The sequence below is a fragment of the Salvia hispanica genome, chromosome 3 (genome assembly GCF_029641045.1).
Source record: "Salvia hispanica isolate PSC_SH4W2 chromosome 3, Shi_PSC_v1, whole genome shotgun sequence".
Classification (NCBI taxonomy): Eukaryota; Viridiplantae; Streptophyta; class Magnoliopsida; order Lamiales; family Lamiaceae; genus Salvia; species Salvia hispanica.
The window spans coordinates 31,512,064-31,533,518 of record NC_142694.1 but is presented as its reverse complement, the minus strand read 5'-3'; the positions used below and the strand labels follow the sequence as shown (position 1 = coordinate 31,533,518).

Here is a 21,455-nt window from a genome sequence, read left to right as displayed (position 1 = left end):
CACCTAGTTAATCACGTCTTTAATTCCTTACACGTAAATATCATGTCAATAAATTCAGACGTAGCACGCCACATTTTTTCTCCGGGGGGAGAGAGAGTGTTCATAACAGTTGACCATATCAACTATACAAGATTATTACATCTAGATAACCATCTGCACTAATTCTCCTACAAATTTCAGACAAGAATATGTCTATAAAAAGTCACAAAGTGATCAAAATCAAGAACTGCATCAATTATTCAAAACAATGAAACAAAACCTTAAACAACTTCATTTATGTTGCCCTTTCTTCAGCAACACACCAATCTTCCTCAGCATATTCCCATTTTTCTTCTTAGGAGACTCCCCATCTGTCTCTTCTGAGCCTACTTTCCCACCAACCATGTCGTAGCCCAACGATCCCGTCCTCTCGACACACTTCCCGTTGGACAGCATGGCGGCCGCTGCCTCAGCCGCCTTCCTCCACTGCTCCGACTGCACCTTCAGCCTCCTCATCTCCCCCTCCATCTCCGCGTTCGCAGCATCCACCTCGTCTCTCGCCTTCTCCCTTCTCAAGATCTCGGATTTTAGAGCCTCGTTTTCAGCCTCTTTTTCCATTATGCTCGTTTGCATCGCTTCCAGCTCGGATTCTGACTTTTCCTTTCCCTTCTCAATCAGTTTCGCCTTCAGTACCTCGATCTCAACGCGAGACTCGTTCAGCGCCTCCACCAGCTCGGATTCTCTCTGCAGCGACTCTGACTCCACGTGCTGCACAAGCTCGTACGCGTCTCTGATCTGCAACGTGCTCTGGAGGTACTGGTCTTGGTACCTCCTCTCGGCAGCCTCAAGCGCGCCCCTTAGCTCGTCTGCTTCGCGTTTCAGACCATCAGAGGCGTGTTCATCACCGTTGAGTTTGCTGACAAGCTCCTCAAGCGCGTCTGCTTTGTTCCTCGCGTCCTCCGCCTCAGCCAGCAACGAGACGTTGGCGTTGGCATGCTCCAACCGCAGAGCTTCCTCAGTCGTCTTCACGACTTCCAGCAGCATTAGAGCCTTGCCAGCTTCCTCAATCGCCTGACATTCCGATTCTCTGCTATCATTCAACTCTTTCTCGAGCTTCTCGACCAACTCAAGAGCCTCTGTGAGCTCGTCTCTCAGCCTCCGAATCTCCCTAGCTTGGGAGGCTTCGGAATCAGTCACCCGATCCAGCTGGAGCTTCAGCTTCTGCGTCTCGTTCAGGGCAGAAGCCAACGCAGAAGAGTCCATCGAGTGCTGCTTCTGCACAGCTTCCAGTTCCGACTGCCAGACTTTGTCTCGGTCCTGAGACACCTTACGCAGCTCCTGCACCCGAGCCTCCTCAGAGTCCGAGAGCTCCTTCAGCTGGTTCTGCGTTTCCTCGAGCTTAGACGACATAGCTGCAAGCTGCTTGTTAACCTCGTCCGCCTCCTGCTGAGCCTTTTTCTTCAATGACTCGGACGAGCTCAGCTCCTCCTTCGCCTTCTTCAGCTCGTCCTGCAGCTGAGCCTCCGAGTCGGACACCCTGCTCGGTGCTCTCTTTTTCTACGACACGACAAAAGTAAGTCCAAATCATTACATCATCAGCATAGATAAACAAATGCACATTACTACTTGCATCTTCTGTTAATCAAAACTAAACATGTCCGTTGTCGATGAAATTTGGATGCTCGAATCGAAAGGTATACGCACCTCCATTGCCGGGCTTCGTGGAGACTTCCCAACAACTTTAGGACTCATATCCTTGGGTGTCTTGCTCTTTGGTGATGAAAACGAATCCGGATCTGATCCAGGAGTTTTGAGCTTCCGAGCTGCACGAGGTGTGGCAGGAGACAGCTTTGGAAAGACGTCGAGAGAGCCCGGCCTACACTCAAATAAAACACACAAAACCATAAAAATGTCTCAAACATAAGTATCAACTTCATGAAGCACAAGACAATCAAAAAACAAGCAAAATGGGATTCAAAAAAGCTACACCAATGCTTTCACCACACCATATCCATACAAAAAACGCGTTCATACATAAGCTACATTACCTCGGTTTAGTGGTCTGCATAACGTACGATCTCAGCAGGCGAAGCTAGCTAAGGCGCTGCAAAGATAGGCACATGTTTAAGGATCATGACTGAGAAAATGCAACCATTAGTAGTCGATTTTTGAGTCGAACAGGCAAACCAAACTACTAAAGAGATAAGCAATGCTATCCCTTTAAAGGGAAACCAGAGAAACAAACTCCACTCCCACCAACCATACCCAAAGTAAAAGAGGAAAAAGTGTGAAAAATGAAAATAGTAAAAAGCAAAGAAGTGACAGAGATGAGATATAACAAAGCAGCAACATCAAAGGCCAGTGTATCACTTTCCAAATATTTTCCTTTATTTTCACTCCACAATTTCAACTGTTTAAGGATAACAACTGATAACAAAGCAATCCATAATTGAGTAAAGTTGCTATAAACCTTCACATTGTGAGGCAGATGGAATTTGATGCCTATTTATTGAATTGCTTTATGCTAAAGAACAAGCAATTATTAGTAGCATTATTTTTCTAAAGTGGAGATATATCTACAAGACCACAAGAAAGCATAATATCATATAAATCATTTAAACTTTTACACCTTGAGAGAGAGAGAGAGAGAGAGAGAGAGAGTTATTGATGCCTTCAATGAAGTAGTGAGTTGTATCAAGCATTTACTCCCATGTTTAGGTCTGCAGAAGCAAAAATTGACATCCCAAAGAAAATAAAAATGAAATGAAAATTCATGATCCACCACACACACAAACACACAGCAAAGAGTAATAAAAAACTCATCTTGAATCATAAAATTTTGATTGGAACCTAACATCACATTGCAAAACCAACAACAAATTCCCCTCCCATTACAAAAATATAATCAAATTAAAAGTATTCCACAAAAACAGAGAGAGATAGAGATGGATTTCTGGAAAAAAGAGTGATAAAAAACTCATCTTGAATCATAAACATTTGATTAAATGCTTCAACACCAAACTTCCCACTTCACATTGCAAAATCAACAACATAATCCCCCTCCCATTCCATAGAATAACCAAATTAAAAGCATTCCACAAAAACAGAGAGAGAGTTCTGGCAAAAAGATTGCTTTTTTGGAAGAAAAGAAGCTCTGTGCAACAACAAAACTGCCGGCATTGTTGAATGCAAAGACAGCAAAGTCACTCACTCACCACTTGGAAGCTTCTCAAAATTCCAATAGAAATGACGAGAGAAAAACCCTACAGTGTGTGGAGAGATGAAACACAGTAATGAGTGAAGAGCTCAAGAGAGAGAGAGAGAGATGGATTCGGACAATGTGTTCAATCGCTGGCTGGTGATGCTGTTCCCGAGTCTTTGGCTCTCTCTTTCTTGCTCTCCTCCTTGTCTATTTTTGGAAGTGAGAGAAGGTGCTGTTTGGATTCCGATTTTTGGTTTTGATTAATTCAGGCAGCCAGAATATACCATAAATAATTATAATATTGTTTGTGAAAAATGACTTCGCCTTATTAGAAATTAAAAAATTACAAAAATACAAGGACTATTTTAATGAGACTTATAAGAGATTCGAATTAAATGAAAGTGCACTTTACATATGAACAAATTTATGATAAGAGTTGTGAAAATAGTGAAGGCTGTATGAAAGAAATAAATAGTTTATGTTACAGTACTATATTATAGCTATATAATTTTAAAAATATTATTCATGAGTTAATTGCATATTAAATTACGTAATATCTTGTTTCTTCTGCACTTTTTGAAATAAATAATGATATTTTTGTGATTATATTATATATGTGACCTATTTATCACAATTTTGTCTTTCTGTTAAAATAATGAAATCAAAATGATAAGTACAATGGACGTATGTACTAAGTAAAATACTATACTAGTATCTAATGTACAAAAAACTGGAAACTTATATCTATACAAGATACAGATATGAACATGTACAAATAAAATATTTGAGATACAAGAGCTTACTAGTTTTTAGAGTTTGAAGTCCAAAAAATTAGGGTTTTAGTCCCAAAAATAATATTATAAAATAAAAAAGGTATTCAATAAAAATAAAATAAAATAACCATACTAATATAAAAGAAAAGAAAAGAAGAGAAGTGAATAAACAATATTAAAAAATTTTGGACCATTTCTCGATTTATGCGTGTCATCCTTGCGCAGGGGCCATGCTAATCTTCTCTGTATCTGTTAGCTTTGTGCGTCTCACAACATCAATTAAATAAGTGAGGTGTATGTGAGGGCGCGTTGCATCTGATTATAGCTCATGATTTTTTTCTATTTTGGGGCTGAGTATAAATACCCATTCTAGAAGAGTGACGAGAGGTTAAGAGAGAAATTACACACATTCAGTGAGTGATACACCTTCGAGAGCTGGTTCAAGATTCAGTCGGAGAAGAAGGCTGTGGGGTGATCTTAGTGATCGGAAAGTACAGCTCGGTTCTAGGTGTTCTCACATCGCATAGGTTAGTTGATTCTCTGTCGAGTTTCAGTTGTGGTCAGCTTGTGTTTGTGAAAAGTTCTGTGTGAAATTTCAGTTCTTGTACATCTGTAATCCTCATTTCAATATCAATACAAAGTGCTCGAGTTCTCCCGTGGATGTAGGCTTCATTGGCCGAACCACGTATGTGCTGTGTCTTTTGATTCTTGTGCTTGATTTCTGTTTGTGTTCGTTGCAATTGGTGATCCGTGTTTCACAAATTGGCGCCGTCTGTGGGAATTGAGTGCGCAAGATTGACGATGGCTGCTACTCGATTTGATTTCGAGAAGTTTACGGGTAAGAATGATTTTGGGCTTTGGAAGGTGAAAATGAGAGCTACGTTAGTACAGCAAGGGCTCTGGGAAGCGATGAAGTATGAGGAGCCGGATAAAACGGCTAATCTTGAGGATAAAGCCGTGGTCAAGAAGATGGATATGATGGACAGAGCGCATAGCGCGTTGATGCTAAGTCTTGGAGATCGAGTTTTAAGAGAGGTGTGTAAAGAAAAGACACCATCTGCCGTTTGGAAAAAGCTCGAGTCGATCTACATGACGAAATCACTAGCCAACAGATTATTCTTGAAACAGAGACTGTATTCTATCAAGTTTCTTGAAGGGAAAGGAATTATGGAGCAACTTGATGATTTTATGAAAGCTGTGGATGATTTAGAAAGTGTAGATGGGGAGATAAAGGATGAAGATAAGGCTATCATGCTCCTTAATGCCCTTCCCAAGAGTTTTGATCAACTCAAGGATGCCATCCTATATGGAAGAGATAGTTCTCTCACCTATGAAGAAGTTCTAACAGCCTTGAAAGCAAAGGAATTTCAGAAGGTCTCTGTTGCGAAACCGCTGGATCAAGCGGGTGAAGTTCTCAATGTAAAATCTGGGGACAAGAAAGCTGGGAAGAAGAAGTGGCAGAAGAAAGGAAAACCTGAGAAAAAGGAAGAAAAGGAAACTAGATCATGCCATTATTGCAAGAAGCCGGGGCACTTGAAAAAGAATTGTTATTCATGGAAAAGAAAGAAAGAAGAGGAAGCAGCTGGGGAGAACAATGCAGATATTGCTCAAGATGTTGAGACTGCACAAGCTCTCAATATAGCAGATTTTGACATCAATGAGTCATGGATAATGGATAGTGGATGTAGCTTCCATATGTGTCCCAAGCTTGAGTGGTTCAACAACATGAAGCAGTCTACTGGATCGGTACTTCTAGGAAATAATCAGATCTGCAGAGTCATAGGGATGGGAGATATCAAACTGAGAATGAAGGATGGCTCTCTGAAAATCCTCACTGAAGTCAGGTATATCCCTGAAATAAAAAGAAATTTAATCTCCTTAGGAGCTCTTGAAAGGAAGGGTTGCTCTTTCCTGTCTTCTGATGGCATCATGAAAGTGATGAAAGGATCTGATGTGGTCATGGAAGCTAAGCGCAGGTATAGTTTATATTATCTGCAGGCTGTAGTAGTCATTGATGAAGTCAATGTGGTGAAGAAAATAGATCCAGAGATTTGGCACCTCAGGCTCGGGCATGTTTCGAAGGATGGAATAAATCAGCTCATTAAAGGAGGAATAATAGAGGCTGATTTCAGAATGATCTCCAGAGATTGTGAGGTCTGTGTCCTTGGCAAAAGTAAAAAGTTGGTGTATCCTACTGGAAAGCACACATCATCCTCAACACTAGACTATGCTCATAGTGACATATGGGGGCCAGCTCAGACTGTTTCAGTGGGTGGATGTAGATATTTCTTGTCGGTTGTGGATGACTATTCAAGGAAAATTTGGCTATACATCATGAAAGACAAGTCTGAAGCCTTCAGCAAATTTAGAGAATGGTGTACAGAGGTTGAGGTGGAGAAAGGGTCAGTTCTAAAGTGTCTCAGAACAGATAACGGGTTGGAGTTCCTTTCTCATGAATTCGATGATTTCTGCAAACTCAAGGGAATTAAAAGGCACAGGACCGTACCAAATAATCCACAACAGAATGGAGTGGCCGAGAGAGCCAATAGAACAATCCTTGAAAGGGTTAGATGTATGCTAATCTCATCTGGAATGCCTCCAAAGTTTTGGGGAGAAGCAGCTGCAACAGCAGTGGTCTTGATAAATAAATGTCCTGCAACAGCTATTGATCATCAAACGCCTGATTTCAGATGGTTTGGACATCATGGTAATTACACTATGCTCAAACCTTTCGGATGCAGAGCCTACTCACATATCAGACAAGGCAAGCTCCAGCCAAGGGCACTGAAATGTGTCTTGCTCGGTTACCAGAAGGGTGTAAAAGGGTATAGGTTGTGGTCTATGGAACCAGGGAATCAGAAGGTGGTGATTAGCCGGGATGTGATTTTCAGAGAGCAAGAAATGCCCTATAAACAAGCAGATAGAGGTGGAACATCAGATAGAATAGAAACACCAGTTGAGGTGGAGCTGTTGGAAGATTTTGAAATTCAGCAGCATAATGAAGATGTTAACACATCTGACTCTGAGCAACAAGTCCATGAAGTCAGTGATGATGATGATGACCAGGATGCTCCAACACAAGAGAATCTGGAAAACTACCAGCTAGCAAGAGACAGAGAAAGGAGAGCAAACATTAAGAAACCAGCAAGGTACAGTAATTCAAGCCTGGTATATTATGCTTTCTGTGCAGCAGAGGAGGTAGAGTCTACTGAGCCTGGAACTTACAAAGAAGCAGTCAAGAGTAGAGACAGAGACAGATGGATTAAAGCTATGCAAGATGAGATTGACTCCTTGTTGAAGAACAAAACATGGATTCTAGTTACAAGGAAAGTGATGCAGAAATTGATTGGATGCAAGTGGATATTCAAAAAGAAAGTTGAAGCGTCGGAGGATAACAGAATCAGATACAAGGCCAGGTTGGTGGCTAAGGGGTACAATCAGAGGGAAGGAATCGATTACAGCGAGATATTCTCCCCGGTGGTGAAGCACAGTTCCATCAGATTGCTCATGGCCTTGGTTGCACAGAATGATTGGGAATTACATCAAATGGATGTAAAAACGGCTTTCTTACACGGAGAGCTGGAGGAGAGTATATTCATGGAACAGCCAGAGGGGTTTATAAAACCAGGAGATGAGGAGAAAGTATGCTTACTGAAAAGAAGCATCTATGGACTGAAACAGTCCAGCAGGCAGTGGAACATCCAATTCGATGAGCATATGAAGAAAATTGGATTTGTAAGTTCTAAATATGATAGCTGCGTATACATAAAGGAAAGAGAAGGAAAATCAGTAGCCTTTCTGCTCCTATATGTAGACGACATGTTGGTAACAGGATCTGATATCAATGAGATTCAGAAAGTGAAACATGATCTCAAATGCAGATTTGAAATGAAAGATTTGGGAGAGGCCAAGAGGATTTTGGGTATTGATATCGTCAGAGATAGGAAGAGAAGGGTACTATGGTTGAGTCAGCAGAATTACATTGATAAAGTACTCAAGAAATTTCAGATGAACGAGTCAAGAACAGTCTCTACACCATTGGGGCAGCAGTTTCAACTGTCAGCTGAGCAGAATCCTAAATCTAGAGAAGAGGTGGAGCAAATGGATAAATTACCCTATGCCAGCATTATTGGAAGTGTCATGTACGTGATGATATGCACTAGGCCCGACCTTGCTCATGCAGTGAGCATTACCAGCAGGTATATGAGCAATCCGGGGAAAGTGCACTGGCAAGCTTTAAAATGGTTATTGAGATATCTTGGTGGAACAAGAGACTATGGAATCATGTACAAGGGAAGTGTAGATCACACCAGAGATTGCTTGGAAGGATATTGCGATTCAGACTACGCTTCAAATCGTGACAATAGAAAGTCTCAGACCGGGTACATATTCACTTTGTTTGGAGCAGCTGTGACTTGGAAGTCGAACTTGCAATCTGTAGTGGCTTTGTCTACGACCGAGGCTGAATATATTGCCTTAACAGATGCGGTGAAAGAAAGTTTCTGGTTAAAAGGAATTTTGGCAGATCTGGGATTGATGCAGAAAAAGGTTGTGATTAATTGTGATAGCAGCAGTGCGATTTGCCTATCCAAGCATCAGACGTTCCATGATAGAAGCAAGCACATTGATGTGCGTTTGCATTTCATCCGAGATGAGGTTGGAAAGGGAATGATAGAGATTAAGAAGATTGCTACTGAGCATAATCCAGCAGATGCATTGACAAAGGTGATACCAGCTTCAAAGTTCATCTATTGCTTGGAGTTGGTGAATGTTCTTAGGAAATGAAGGAGCGTGGAATTGGAGGATCAGGACAGCAGGTTATTGATGTTTTGATACGAGGTGGAGATTTGTTAGCTTTGTGCGTCTCACAACATCAATTAAATAAGTGAGGTGTATGTGAGGGCGCGTTGCATCTGATTATAGCTCATGATTTTTTTCTATTTTGGGGCTGAGTATAAATACCCATTCTAGAAGAGTGACGAGAGGTTAAGAGAGAAATTACACACATTCAGTGAGTGATACACCTTCGAGAGCTGGTTCAAGATTCAGTCGGAGAAGAAGGCTGTGGGGTGATCTTAGTGATCGGAAAGTACAGCTCGGTTCTAGGTGTTCTCACATCGCATAGGTTAGTTGATTCTCTGTCGAGTTTCAGTTGTGGTCAGCTTGTGTTTGTGAAAAGTTCTGTGTGAAATTTCAGTTCTTGTACATCTGTAATCCTCATTTCAATATCAATACAAAGTGCTCGAGTTCTCCCGTGGATGTAGGCTTCATTGGCCGAACCACGTATGTGCTGTGTCTTTTGATTCTTGTGCTTGATTTCTGTTTGTGTTCGTTGCAATTGGTGATCCGTGTTTCACAGTATCGTTCCAATTTTATCGGATGTCCCCGAAGGGACACACTCTCCTCTTGCTCCGCTGTATATAATCTGCGTAATCTATTGTTGTAGTTTCGATGTGGGATGAGATTAGAAACCACTAAACTGGGCCAGAATGATAGTTTTGGGCTTTATGAGCCCATTATAGTAGGAGTATATGGTTTCCTCTTTAAACAATTTCCTTCTTAACATATGAATGAATTATGTAGGAAAAAAAACAAATCCCACACACTACATTTTTAAATTTAAAAAAATTTCAATTCATAACACATTTAAAATTTGAGATATCAAGATTAATCTATGATGTCAAGAGTTAGAAGTTCGAATCGGCTGTAGCAAACTCTTCAAATTTAATATTGCAGTCACAAAAAAAGGATCACTGCTGCATATATTTAAATATCCGTTTCATCGTCACTCAAACCGTCATTGGACACCACATGTCCTATGATCCCAGACTTTCTCAGTTGCTGAGATCTCATCATCTCATGAAGATCAAGAAATGTGAACACCACATGTCCTATGATCCCAGACTTTCTCAGTTGCTGAGATCTCATCATCTCATGAAGATCAAGAAATGTGATTGAATATGTTCCATTATGATGATAGTGTGGATCAAGAAAGTTTTTGTTTGTGATATGATGGAATTTTTTGAAATGGTGAGACCATATACAACTATAAATGTATGTTGTTGTAAGTTCAATCATGTTGTAGTTTATGATTGGAAATGTGAGTAGTTTACTAATACTTCACCACATTAATGGCCCAAATTTATTATTATTATTATTAATTATTTTTTTTGCTTAGATTTCCTTCTTTATCAATTATTTTATTATAGAAATTATTGAAAATATATCGAGCTATATCGTGGTGATATAAAAAGAACATATAAATATAATCCAAGTTACATCAATTTCAATATTATAGGTTGACTAAATTTAAAGCTTTTCATTTCTCAAGAATCCGTTGTCGTCCAGCGGTTAGGATATCTGGCTTTCACCCAGGAGACCCGGGTTCGATTCCCGGCAACGGAACTTTTTGTTTTTTTTTCCCTTTTTTGAGAAAAAAAGTTACTAATATATTGGGAAAAATAGAATTTAAATTACCTAATTTAAAGCTGAAAAGGTTTCACAGCTAATGCATGCAAATTTTTTTTAACAATATTCAGATAAAACAAATACTAATACTTCTCGTATAAAAGGAGTAAGTTAAGAATAACAAAGTCACATAATCTAACGCAGAGATTGTAAAGACTTTGCCATAAAGGTATACAAATTTGATAAATGTGATCAAAGCTGGAATTCATAAGATCAAATGTGAGTTTATCTATTTTGAGCCAGAGAGATCTGATTACAATTGGGGGATTTGTGATGCTGGATTTTTCTTCACTCTTTCTTCTCTATAGCTTTAATCTATATACATGTGTAAAACGTCTTTTTACAAGAAAATAAATAAGGCAAATTGCAAGAACTTTTTTTTGTTTAACCTGCAATTGTCGATTATAATAATTTGGACATTTTTTTCAATTATTGTATGACCAAAATAAACCATAGAACACTACAATCTTATAAATGTAGGCTTACACATTATAATGTCAATTTGTAGGAGGATAAAGCTCCCATAACGCTATAGTGGCATCTTCTGAAGATGAAGCCATCAGTTGAAAATGTGACAGCATTGCAAATTGCGTGATGGTATTTCAGTATAGCCAACGCATTCCCTTTCCGATAGTCATGTATCCTCACCCTGTGATCCCACCCAGCTGTGGCGAAAATCTTACCATCTGGCCTTATCGAGGTCCCTGAGATACCGGGTCTCTCCAAAATAACTTCTTTCTTGACCAAACACGATCCCATCGAAGGATTCAAGCTAAACGTCACAATTTTCTCATCAGCAGATCCCGAAACCCCTCCTCCACACCAACTGTCAATAGACAAGCTTAGAACTGCCTCCGAGTGGAATTTCACACTAGTCACCGGCAAGGAAGGATTTCTCAAATCCCATAACACCATTGATCCATCCTCGAACCCAGCAACAACGTGTGCATAAACCTCTGACTCGGATGGCAAAAAGGCTCCGATAGCCATGCACATTCCTCTCAACTTTGCAGAACGATCCACTGAGATCAGAGGCAGCAGCTTCACAAGCTTTTCAGCAGTGTTAACATCCCAAATCTCAACCACAGACAAGTCTTCCCCAGCTGTGGCAACATAATTACGCCCTCCAGTCTCCGAGCCAACCTCAGCTTCAGCATGGGGCTTGTCGAAAACAGAGAGCTTGCAGAAGTGATACGAATTGGTATTGATCGTGGTGAGAGGGCTTCTGGAGCTTGATAGCTCCATCCCTTCCTTGAGTAATCAGTCTGTTCTCCCCAGCAGCAGCAATGCTGATGATGCCATGAGCTGCGGTGTGAACCCATGATGATGAAATGGTCCTACGCTGCAACGTGTCCCAAATTCTCAGCTCCCCGTCGGTGGATCCACTGAAAAGGATGTTGTTCTTGACTGGATGGAAGCAAACATCTGTAACAGAAGCGCGGTGGCCTCGGAGAACAGCCACGGGATCGGGAGGAGGCCGCTTGCTCATTTTTCTTCTTTCTCTCTGAGGCAATATGTCAAACAGCATGGCTACAACCACTAAAGATACCACGCTTCATAGATAAAACCCGGAATTGAGTAAAATAATAGCTGTATTACAATCTTCAAGGAATAAAGCTGCAGCCTTGGTGTAGAATAGCCATAGCCAGAGCGTAGAAAAATCTCTGTATATACAAACAACCAACACACAAACAAATTACAATACAAAATTACAATATTTAAATTCAATTAGAGAGAAAGATGAGAAGAAATCTGCGAGGGGCGAGGGCTGCGACTCTTAACACGAGTCAATTCCGCCGATTGAGAGAGAAAGAGGGAGATGGAGTGTGCGTGCAGTGCCGATTTGGGGCTTTTTCACCTAGGGTTTCTACAGAATTTTAATTTTTGGGTTTATTTGTGTTGGATTTTATGATTAGGTAACATTTATTAATATATAGAATTCTGAATGGGTGTTATATTTATGTTTTAAAAATTAGTAGGTTTTAATTTGGACTATTTTTATTCGACTTTATATAAACTAACTATCACCCACGTGCGATGCACGACCCATTTTCTTTTATTTATACTTATTTTATATTGTAAATGATTAAATTCATAAAAATATCATTGTATGAAATCTGAAATCATAAATATATAAAATAAAAAACAATTATTATAAACTCAAACAAAAGGGGAAAAAAACACATATACCGAATGAGAACTAATATTATTATTTCAAGTTCTAAAACCACAAATTTATACCATAACAATTTATTGTACCAATAAAAACTCATATAACCTTATAACTAAAAATTACACACAAATTACATATCATTTAAATCAATTATATATCTACACACAATCATAGTAGCATATTTTATATCTAATGATCAGACCACTCAATCAAAGAGAAACCAACTCCGTTAGTAAAAGCCAATCCTTTAAGGCTTTAATCATACATTGACACAACCAAATAGAAGGGAAGAAAAGTTGAAAAATATGTAAGTTGAATATGAGGAAGCATGGTTAGCATAGACTGAAGGTACACCAGTGAAATCAATAGAAACCATAAAATTTAGCTCATATCCTCCAGCCAAGTAATCGAGGAATGTGAATACTCATCCACAATCGACTGACTCTTTAAAACCTACAGGAAGAAAAATGCAACTCTTAAATAGGTACATATATACTGAAAATACTCTTTCTAAACGGTCTGTTTCTTAACCTGCGTTGCAAAAATGAAGGAAACATTGCTGTGAACCCGAATCAACCATGCCACGATTGAATCATGGAAATGCAAAAGGGAGAAACCAAATTTTTTTATGAAACCGCAATACCTGCTCATCAGTAATTCTACGCAGAGGCGAACCACCTCCAATGGTAGCATACCCTTCCTTGCTCTTGGGAGCTCTCAACGTTGAAATCAGCTATGCCAAGGGACGTTGAAGGAATCCGAACAACCTTAGAAGATGAATAATGTCCTGCAAGATGGCATAAAAAAATATATCAACCATCAAATAATAAAACCAAATAATCACATTAATTTATTTTATGGTTTTTTTTGAAATCATTGTCCTCTTAAATGTTTGAATTGTATAGGACCTATTAAATCTAAATCATAGTTACTAAACGTCCATGAAGTTAATAGGTTAGTGGATAAGTGGCAATGAATGTCATTAGTGGGTAGTTAATCATGAAAAATTAAATTTAATAATATAGTAAGTATATTAGAATAATCTTTTTACATTATCAATGGCATTCATCTAATTATTTCCAAAACTCCCATTTTATATATTTATAGATATATTTTAATTTAAGTTCTTCTTTGTAATTAAATTTATATATTTTTACTTTACTTTTTATTTGAGTCTAAATTAGAATTGTGATAAAGAATTTAAATTGTTTTTATTTGGGTCAAAATTGAAGTTTTATTTGAATTAATTAGTAAGCTAAATGAGAACACAAATATGTAATCATTTCAATTTTCGTCCTATATTTACTCAGCAAAAATATTTAATATTTTATCCGTCTCGTAAAAATAAAGACACTTTCTTTTTTTAAATATGTACAATAAAAATATCTCATTTCCATTTATAAAATTTTCTCTCTAACTCATTATCCATATACATTAATTTATCTATCTATTTACAACTTACTTTAATTTGATGAAATCAATAAAAAAGTAGGAGGCTTTCTATCCAAAAAAAAAAATGGAGGATTATTGTTGAATTAGTAGGCAACCATATCTATGTAAGTGAATTTATAAATCTGAAAAAATAAATATTCACACTTATATAAGGAATTATATGACATGTCAGATTTAGGAGTAATACAAAGTGGCGTATTATAATTTTTTAAAATAATGTGTGGTAGTTTAGAGAATAAGAGCAATTGATGCAAGCTTTTGCACAACATTCTACAATATAATAAAACATTTTAATTGCTGCAAAAACATTCTATAATATTTTTGCAGTTAATTTTAAGAGTAAAGGCCCAAACTAGTCCTGGACATATGACCATTTTATAATTTTGATCCTAAACTTTATCTTTTGAATTTTTTGGTCTTGCATATTTCAAATCGGATCACAATTAGTCCTCCGTTAATAATTCCGTTAATTTTATAACAGTCACCGGATTTAACTCAATTTTGACTAAATTATACAGTTAATACCGATTTTTAATTATTGACTTAAAAATTAAGGTTTTAATTAAGGTTTTCAATTTCTGCCAAATAATTAAGGTTTTCAATTTCTGCCAAATATCCTCCCCCACCACCGCCGCCCTCCGCCTCTTCTTCCACGACTGCTTCGTCGGCGGCATTGAAGTTCTTACAGTTCTTACTCTTCATCTATTCCCAACCCCTCTGTTTTACTCTTCTTTCACATTCAATTTCTCAACTGTGTTTAGAAAATAGCTCCAGTAGTTCCTTCAACTGTGATATCTGCAAATTCTAAAATGATTAGTGTCTTGCAGTAATGAAAATGAATCTGTATCCAAAAAATATTGCTTCTACATCCATCAAAACTTCAAGCTCCTTGCAAAAAAATCTACAAATGCAAAAACTTCTCCTCTTACGGATTCTCTTATTTTGTTTTGTGATGCAACTTCATATACTTATTTGATATTGATATGTATGTGTTTGCTTTTTGCATTGATGTTTCAGATTTCAGCATAACATAGAAGATCTTGCACGAGAGCAGTCATGGAAGAAGAGGCGGAGGGCGGCGGTGGTGGGGGAGGATATTTGGCAGAAATTGAAAACCTTAATTTGGCAGAAATCGAAAACCTTAATTTTTTAGTCACTAATTAAAAATAAGAATTAACAGTATAATTTGGTCAAAATTGAGTTAAATCCGTTGACTGTTATAAAAGTAACGGAATTATTGACGGAGGACCAATTGTGTTCCGATTTGAAATGTGCAGGACCAAAAAATCCAAAAGATAAAGTTTAGGACCAAAATCGTAAAATGACTATATGTTCAGGACCAATTTTGGCCTTTACTTTAATTTTAATTTGCCTTCTTGGTTATGAACAAATTTGTTACCCCCTCCATTACGTAAATATACGAGCAATTGATATTGCATATGAATTAATATAAAATTGGTAAAGTAATAGAGAAGATAAGAATATTTATACAATATAAAATAAATATCAATAAACTTTTTTAATTAAAGATTTGATAAAATTGTTTAGAGCATCCGCAGCGGTGCTCAAAACTCCGACCGTCCGTCCGTGCCAGCGGCACGGTGCTGCTCTTAGCTAAGAGTACGTCCGTGCCGCTGAGCACCCTTACGTGGCGTGTTCTGATTGGCCAACGACATGTTCAAATTTTTTTAAAAAAATCGAAATTTATTTAAAAAAATGTTTTTAAATAAAAAATATATATTTTCCCACTTCCCAAAAAATTATATCTGTTTTCTACCCACTTTTAATTTATTTTTCAATTTTTTCCCCCAAAATACACATTTTCATCTATAAATATCTCCACTTCAACACAAAAAAATCACATTCTCATCTATTATATCATCTACATTCTCTCATCTTTGTTCTCAATTCTCTCATCTAAATTCCCACCACACTACACAATGTCCGGCTCCGGCGATCACCCCTCCGGCAATCGCGGTTGGAACCACGATTGGTTCGACTCCGACTCAATCCCTAGTCCGGAAGCGCAATTTACGGCCCCTCCTCAAACCCAAGGTTCGCAATTTCCGGGTGGCTACCGTCCTTACCCGGTGGACGACCAAAATGTCTCCGGGCACCCGAACCCGGATCGGGAGGGAGCAGCAGCTCTACTCCTACTCCTACTTCTATTCCTACTCCTACTCCTCCTACTCATGGCACCCGCACCCCGTATACTCTGGGTGAGATGATGACGATGTTCAAAGCCTACTTGGCAGTCTCCGAAGATCCGGACGTTGGCACGAACCAAACCGGGGATACGTATTGGTGGCGCATCACTCGTCTTTACAATGAAACCCGGCCGGAGGGGTGCGCAATTGCATCTTCAGATGCAACGAGACAATCGGTAAATTCCAGGGGTACTTCCAACAGGAAGAGCGGGTGGCGGGGAACGGCAAGAGCGAGCTCGATATCATTAGTGCCGCCTTGGCGACCTACCAAAGCTTGGAGTTCAAAGCGTTCAAGTACATCGCTTGTTGCCGGGAAGAAGGAGCCATCTCCTCCTTACGTCCTGTGGTGCAAAGACCAGTGGAATGAGGTATGATTCATTCAATTGCGCCGTTTCGTCTCTTACTTTGAATCTGGAAACTCGATAGACTCATCTTCTGGTGTTAATAGGTGAAGGAAGCTAATCCAGATGCTGATTTCAAGGCCATGTCGAATCTTCTGGGTGCAAAATGGAAATCTGTCACCGCGGAAGAGAAGAAGCCTTATGAAGAGAGATACCAAGCTGAGAAGGAGGCCTATTTGAAGATTGCAGGCAACGATGGAAGAAGCACAAGACTGCAATGGAGCTGCTCGAACAGTACCTGCAGTTGAAGCAGGAGGCAGAGAAAGAGAAGAACAAGAAAACAAAGTAAAAAATAACTCTAATTTTCAGTTGGTTTTTGCATAAGTAGTAGAAATTCATTTGTTGATGCTGCTGTTGTGTTTGGGACAGGAAGGAGAAAGATCCTTTGAAGCCGAAGCATCCACTTCATCTTCTCGAATGAGCGAAAACAAGAATGTCTTGGAGGTATACATAGTTAGGGCTAATAATTTTAAAATCTTAGGGTTGTTGAATGTGATTAGGGCTGAACTGAACTGGAATAACAGGTGAGGAGTGGAAGAACATGACTGATATAACAGAATGCCCCCTATGAAGAGGTCAGTTTTTGGTGGCTGAAATTTCATTTGAATGATGAATGTGGTTTCTAAATTGGGTATTTCGGCTTGATGATTTTTCTAGATAGCATTGCAAAACAAGGAACAATATGCGGAAGAGATGGAAGTTTACAAACAGAAGAAGGAAGAAGAAGCTGCTAACCTCAAGAAAGATCTCCAGAAGCAAGAAGCTAAGCAATTGCTCAAAAAGAAAGGGAAAACTGAAACTTTGATCAAGGTATTGCTTGATTTGAGGCCACGCTGATTATTCACTTCAAATGTTTATTATATATTGGTATGCAGAAAGAGAAAGTGAGTCGCCAGAAGAAGAAGAACGAGGAGAAGACTGTTGATCCGGACAAGCCAAAGCGGCCTTCCTCGTCTTTCCTTCTCTTCAACAATTGTACTATCACTGCGCTCATTTCGCTCAAGTGGAAGGTATTCTTGATTTGTGCAGATGAGGAAGGTTTGATTAGTTCAAGTGTAAAGTTGCAATAACTTCGATTCTTGATTTGTGTATAAGAAACAATAATTTGGCAGAAAAAAACAAAGATAATTAGGAAAACATCAAGACTGATGTTTAAGAATGATGTTCAACTTTGGTACTTTGAGTTTCTGTTTTCCCAATTAAATGATTATTTTTTTTTTAACTTTTGTGTTTTGACTAAAAATGTGAGATTAGATAGATAACAAACCAAAACACAAAATTAATGGATGCAACCAAAAGCTGTATTAATAAAGTAATGTTGTAGTCGCATGATCAAATCAAAACAAACATAGCAAGTAGTTATAATGTAGCAAAAATGCGTTCACATTTCCCACACGTATCTTTCTTGATCCCTTCACACCGCAGCAACAACACTCGGAGCCTGCCTTCGTGCTGCACGCTGCCTTCCACCTCACCACCGCTGCCCTCACCTCCATGGGTCTTATAGCCTTTTATGCCTACTATCCCATGTCTTTGGTCCTCGACCACTGTGAGAAGTCCGGCCGCTTCTGCGAACTCGCTGCCGACGTCTTAGGTAAACTAAATCACGCCTTTTTCACTCATTTTTTATGATTTCTAGTCTTAATTATGAATAATGATATCCATCTAAATTATTGCAAATGCTACCTATTGTTGTTGTGAATTATGTTGTTAGGTTGGTATAATGAATTACTGTGGATTTGAAGTTTGATGTTTTAGGATTAACATAGATAAAGGTAGTATATGTAATCCATAGTTTAATAAGATGGAATTCTACTTAATTTTGGTTGAATAAGATTCGAGAAATACTCTATCGTATATTGTATCAATTTGAGCTGTTATAGGTTCAGCATCGGAGCTATTCTTCTTGCCGGGGAATGCCACCACTACTTTTTAAAGTATTGTTGCCTTGATTCTTTGTAGATCATGTATTCGAACCTCTCTCCGATAGTTATGATCCTTCTCTCCCGAGCTTCCATTCGCTCAGGCACATTAATTAACCTAGTTTTGTCACCTTCTTCATGTTAGCCCTGTCTCATAAAAGAAGGTGAAGAAGAATCTGTTTTCTGTTTGCAGCCATCTCCAAGAAGACGCCACGGAGGGACTACTCTTTAGAGCCTTCCGAGAATGGCATACTACCTGAAATACAGGTGGGATTATCTTGTTTGTAATGATGTGGAAATTATGACGTTTATGTATAATTGTTAGTCTTCAACGAGGAATGCAGGCTCCACCAGCAACAAGGAAGATGCTAAAAGGCCTAATCTCCAGATATTGGGTGTTTGGCAACAAATCCAATGCGAACATCCTCAAAAGCCTCATATCGGATGAGGGATGTGAACAAGGGTGTGTTCTCTACAAGGAACTTGATCCTGAGGATTATTCTTCGGTCTCTATACGTGATCTTGTGTGGCTTCTTTGCTGCGATGCTGCCTTTTTTCCGAGACATAAACGCTGTGGTTCGACTTCATGCTCCCGATGCTCCTCTACAAGCCAACGAGATCATCGGCTGCGTTCACATGTGTGGGGGAATTCTCATCTGTGGAGGAAACTAGTTGGAGATGTTGCTGGGTTCAAGCTTTTTAGCAGCGATGTTGTTGATTGAATTGATGACTATAGCTCAAAACCCTCCAAAAAGATGTGTATGCCGCTTTAATAGCCTCAAGCACACAGTATACTTTAGTAAATGACAAAAGAATTATCGACTATGCACTCAACCATAGCTACATCCGTTTCAGCAGATGTTATGTCTAGTCTAGTGGAGATTAATCAGTTGCTTTGGTTAATGCATAATGATGACTGCTGAGAGGCTTTCTTTAAAAAAAAAAAAAAATTCATAAGTTTTGCCTGAATAATATCCATTAAAAACTGAAACTCTACAAATTCGTTAAAAACAGTTTTAATTAGATTAATATAATTTTTCTCATTAAATGATATTCTCGTAAATATCTACAAAACTCTCCTTTGTAGATGTATAGATAGATAGATTACAAATCAAAAAAATATTCTCCCGTGAAAATTTATTTGGTTTATAAATGGAACAGTCACACTTATTTACTATAATTGGTAGTCGAAATGTTACCAATTCAATGGAGATATGCAATATTGTTGAGAGAAAAAGGGTTTGTGAATGTGATTGCTCAGCTGGAATTAAGCTCAACTATTGGAGAAACTAAGTAAGGGGGTGCAACTTATCTCAAGATGCACAGCAGCTGTAGGATAGAAGATTAGTTGATGGATTAGATCTCAGTCCTAGGATCTAAATAGGCGTTGAGTTCAATGTGTTTAAATACCTAAATTCTGTTTTAGATATGGTTAATCTCGTTTTCCCTTTCTTAGTTGTGTACAGATCTTCAGCTCAATCTTGAGCAGTTAATGAAATTCATTCCTTCTGCAATTGATACTCAAACAATCTCCGATTAAAGCTTTCAATTCTCTACAGGGTTGAATCCATTTTTTTCACAAATTCAAAAATGTTCAAAGCTATGATTGACAAACATACTTAACCATTATCCAAATAACAACAAAACCAAACATCATCGATGATGTTATTGTTGTGTATATACCTTAACCTGTTTTAGAATATATACTCCTTCATACAATCCAAATCAAATTTAAAGAACTCTAAATAATGTGCTTACATTTTAGGCTAAAACGAAAATTATTTTGTATATCACCCTCCACAAATAAAGCAAAAACAAATACTCCCTCAGAACCTTATAATTTGTTATCATTTAACCCGATGCTGGTTTAAAAAAATATAATAGAAAGTGAGTTGAAAATGTTAGTGGCATACGGGTCCTACTTAGTTTAATACTCCATCTGTCCTATAAAAAATGAAACGATTTCATTTTTTATTTGTCTCATTAAAAATTAAACTTTTACTAAATAGAAACAATACTTTCTCTACTTTTTCATCTCTCTTCATTAACTTACAAAACAACACTACATAAAATCATGTGCCGAAACCCAAATGTTTCATATTTATTGGAACGGATTAGGGCTGGGTAAAAATACCGAAATACCGAAATACCGCCCTTATCGTACCGAAAAAATACCGAAAATACCGAATTTTCGGTATACCGCAATTTTCGGTAAGGTATGATACCTTATCGATTTATTTCGGTAGGGTAACGGTATGAATTTTCATATACCGGGGTATACCGGGGTATACCGAAAATATGGTATATACCGTTATTTTAGGTATATACCGTAATTTTAGGTATATATCGAAAATATGGTATATACCGATATAAATATATATGCTTAAATTATATCAAGTAAATTCATACCAAAGAAATCAAATCTTTACATGTAGAAATCAAATCTTTTCAAACAAATACAGTATATGATTTTAGTTAAATAAGTACCTAGTATATATTATAATTCACAATTCTACATATCTTTTACATGTAGAAATCAAATCTTTTCAAACAAATATATGACTTTAGTTAAATAAGTACTACGTATATATTATAATTGACAACCATTAAACCCTAATCTACCATCTTCCTCCTGCAATCTCATATTCTGATATACATTCACGCTGCAAGAGAGTCTTACTCCTTTCATTCTTCGGAGTTTGGATCTTACATCATGGATCCATCTTCACAACTCGCTATCATCGACCCTTCCCGCTCTTGTCAGTCAAGGTATCGTATCTTTTCTGTTAAAGATTGTAGTTTATTTATTTAAATTTTTGTGTATTATCATTATGCATAAACTGCCCATAACTGAGACTAATTTCTCTTCGTAGATATT

At 38.1% G+C, this 21,455-nt stretch overlaps 3 protein-coding genes, 2 non-coding genes and 1 pseudogene across 5 annotated transcripts; 3 read left to right on the top strand and 3 right to left on the bottom strand.

Annotated features, from left to right (window-relative positions):
- Positions 1-7: 7 nt before the first annotated feature.
- LOC125211799 (interactor of constitutive active ROPs 5-like) lies at positions 8-3,413 on the bottom strand. The gene is made up of 4 exons (XM_048111735.2): positions 3,195-3,413; positions 2,028-2,083; positions 1,684-1,855; positions 8-1,536 (listed from the first exon to the last, which is right to left on the bottom strand). The coding sequence occupies exons 2-4, from the start codon at positions 2,045-2,047 to the stop codon at positions 271-273; spliced, it is 1,458 nt and encodes a 485-aa protein (XP_047967692.1). The 5' UTR covers positions 2,048-2,083; positions 3,195-3,413; the 3' UTR covers positions 8-270.
- Positions 3,414-4,133: 720 nt separating this feature from the next.
- LOC125217310 (U6 spliceosomal RNA) lies at positions 4,134-4,238 on the bottom strand. Its single transcript, XR_007175722.1, has one exon. It is a non-coding gene; the product is annotated as a U6 spliceosomal RNA (small nuclear RNA).
- A 6,049-nt stretch (positions 4,239-10,287) lies between these two features.
- On the top strand, positions 10,288-10,359 carry TRNAE-UUC (transfer RNA glutamic acid (anticodon UUC)). The gene has a single exon. It is a non-coding gene; the product is annotated as a tRNA-Glu (tRNA).
- A 465-nt stretch (positions 10,360-10,824) lies between these two features.
- Positions 10,825-12,327, bottom strand: LOC125211203 (protein DECREASED SIZE EXCLUSION LIMIT 1 pseudogene; annotated as a pseudogene).
- Positions 12,328-15,947: 3,620 nt separating this feature from the next.
- Positions 15,948-19,482, top strand: LOC125211387 (uncharacterized). Its single transcript, XM_048111150.2, has 9 exons — positions 15,948-16,622; positions 16,703-16,940; positions 17,025-17,099; positions 17,180-17,230; positions 17,313-17,465; positions 17,531-17,665; positions 18,081-18,249; positions 18,771-18,844; positions 18,922-19,482. Exons 5-9 carry the CDS (start codon positions 17,349-17,351, stop codon positions 19,297-19,299), a joined length of 873 nt encoding a protein of 290 aa, XP_047967107.2. The 5' UTR covers positions 15,948-16,622; positions 16,703-16,940; positions 17,025-17,099; positions 17,180-17,230; positions 17,313-17,348; the 3' UTR covers positions 19,300-19,482.
- On the top strand, positions 16,240-16,903 carry LOC148930575 (uncharacterized). The gene is made up of 3 exons (XM_089066532.1): positions 16,240-16,266; positions 16,442-16,600; positions 16,703-16,903. Exons 1-3 carry the CDS (start codon positions 16,240-16,242, stop codon positions 16,901-16,903), a joined length of 387 nt encoding a protein of 128 aa, XP_088922658.1.
- Positions 19,483-21,455: the final 1,973 nt, after the last annotated feature.

Coding starts and splice junctions, on each gene's coding strand:
- LOC148930575 (XM_089066532.1), top strand. CDS start 16,240: ATGGCACCCGCACCCCGTATACTCTGG. Junction 16,267..16,441: donor CCGCACCCCGTATACTCTGG/GTGAGATGATGA, acceptor GGTAAATTCCAG/GGGTACTTCCAACAGGAAGA. Junction 16,601..16,702: donor TCTCCTCCTTACGTCCTGTG/GTGCAAAGACCA, acceptor TGGTGTTAATAG/GTGAAGGAAGCTAATCCAGA.
- LOC125211387 (XM_048111150.2), top strand. CDS start 17,349: ATGGAAGTTTACAAACAGAAGAAGGAAGAAGAAGCTGCTAACCTCAAG. Junction 17,666..18,080: donor TCATTTCGCTCAAGTGGAAG/GTATTCTTGATT, acceptor TTCACACCGCAG/CAACAACACTCGGAGCCTGC. Junction 18,845..18,921: donor GCATACTACCTGAAATACAG/GTGGGATTATCT, acceptor CGAGGAATGCAG/GCTCCACCAGCAACAAGGAA.
- LOC125211799 (XM_048111735.2), bottom strand. CDS start 2,047: ATGCAGACCACTAAACCGAG. Junction 1,856..2,027: donor ATGCAGACCACTAAACCGAG/GTAATGTAGCTT, acceptor ATTTGAGTGTAG/GCCGGGCTCTCTCGACGTCT. Junction 1,537..1,683: donor CACGAAGCCCGGCAATGGAG/GTGCGTATACCT, acceptor GTCGTGTCGTAG/AAAAAGAGAGCACCGAGCAG.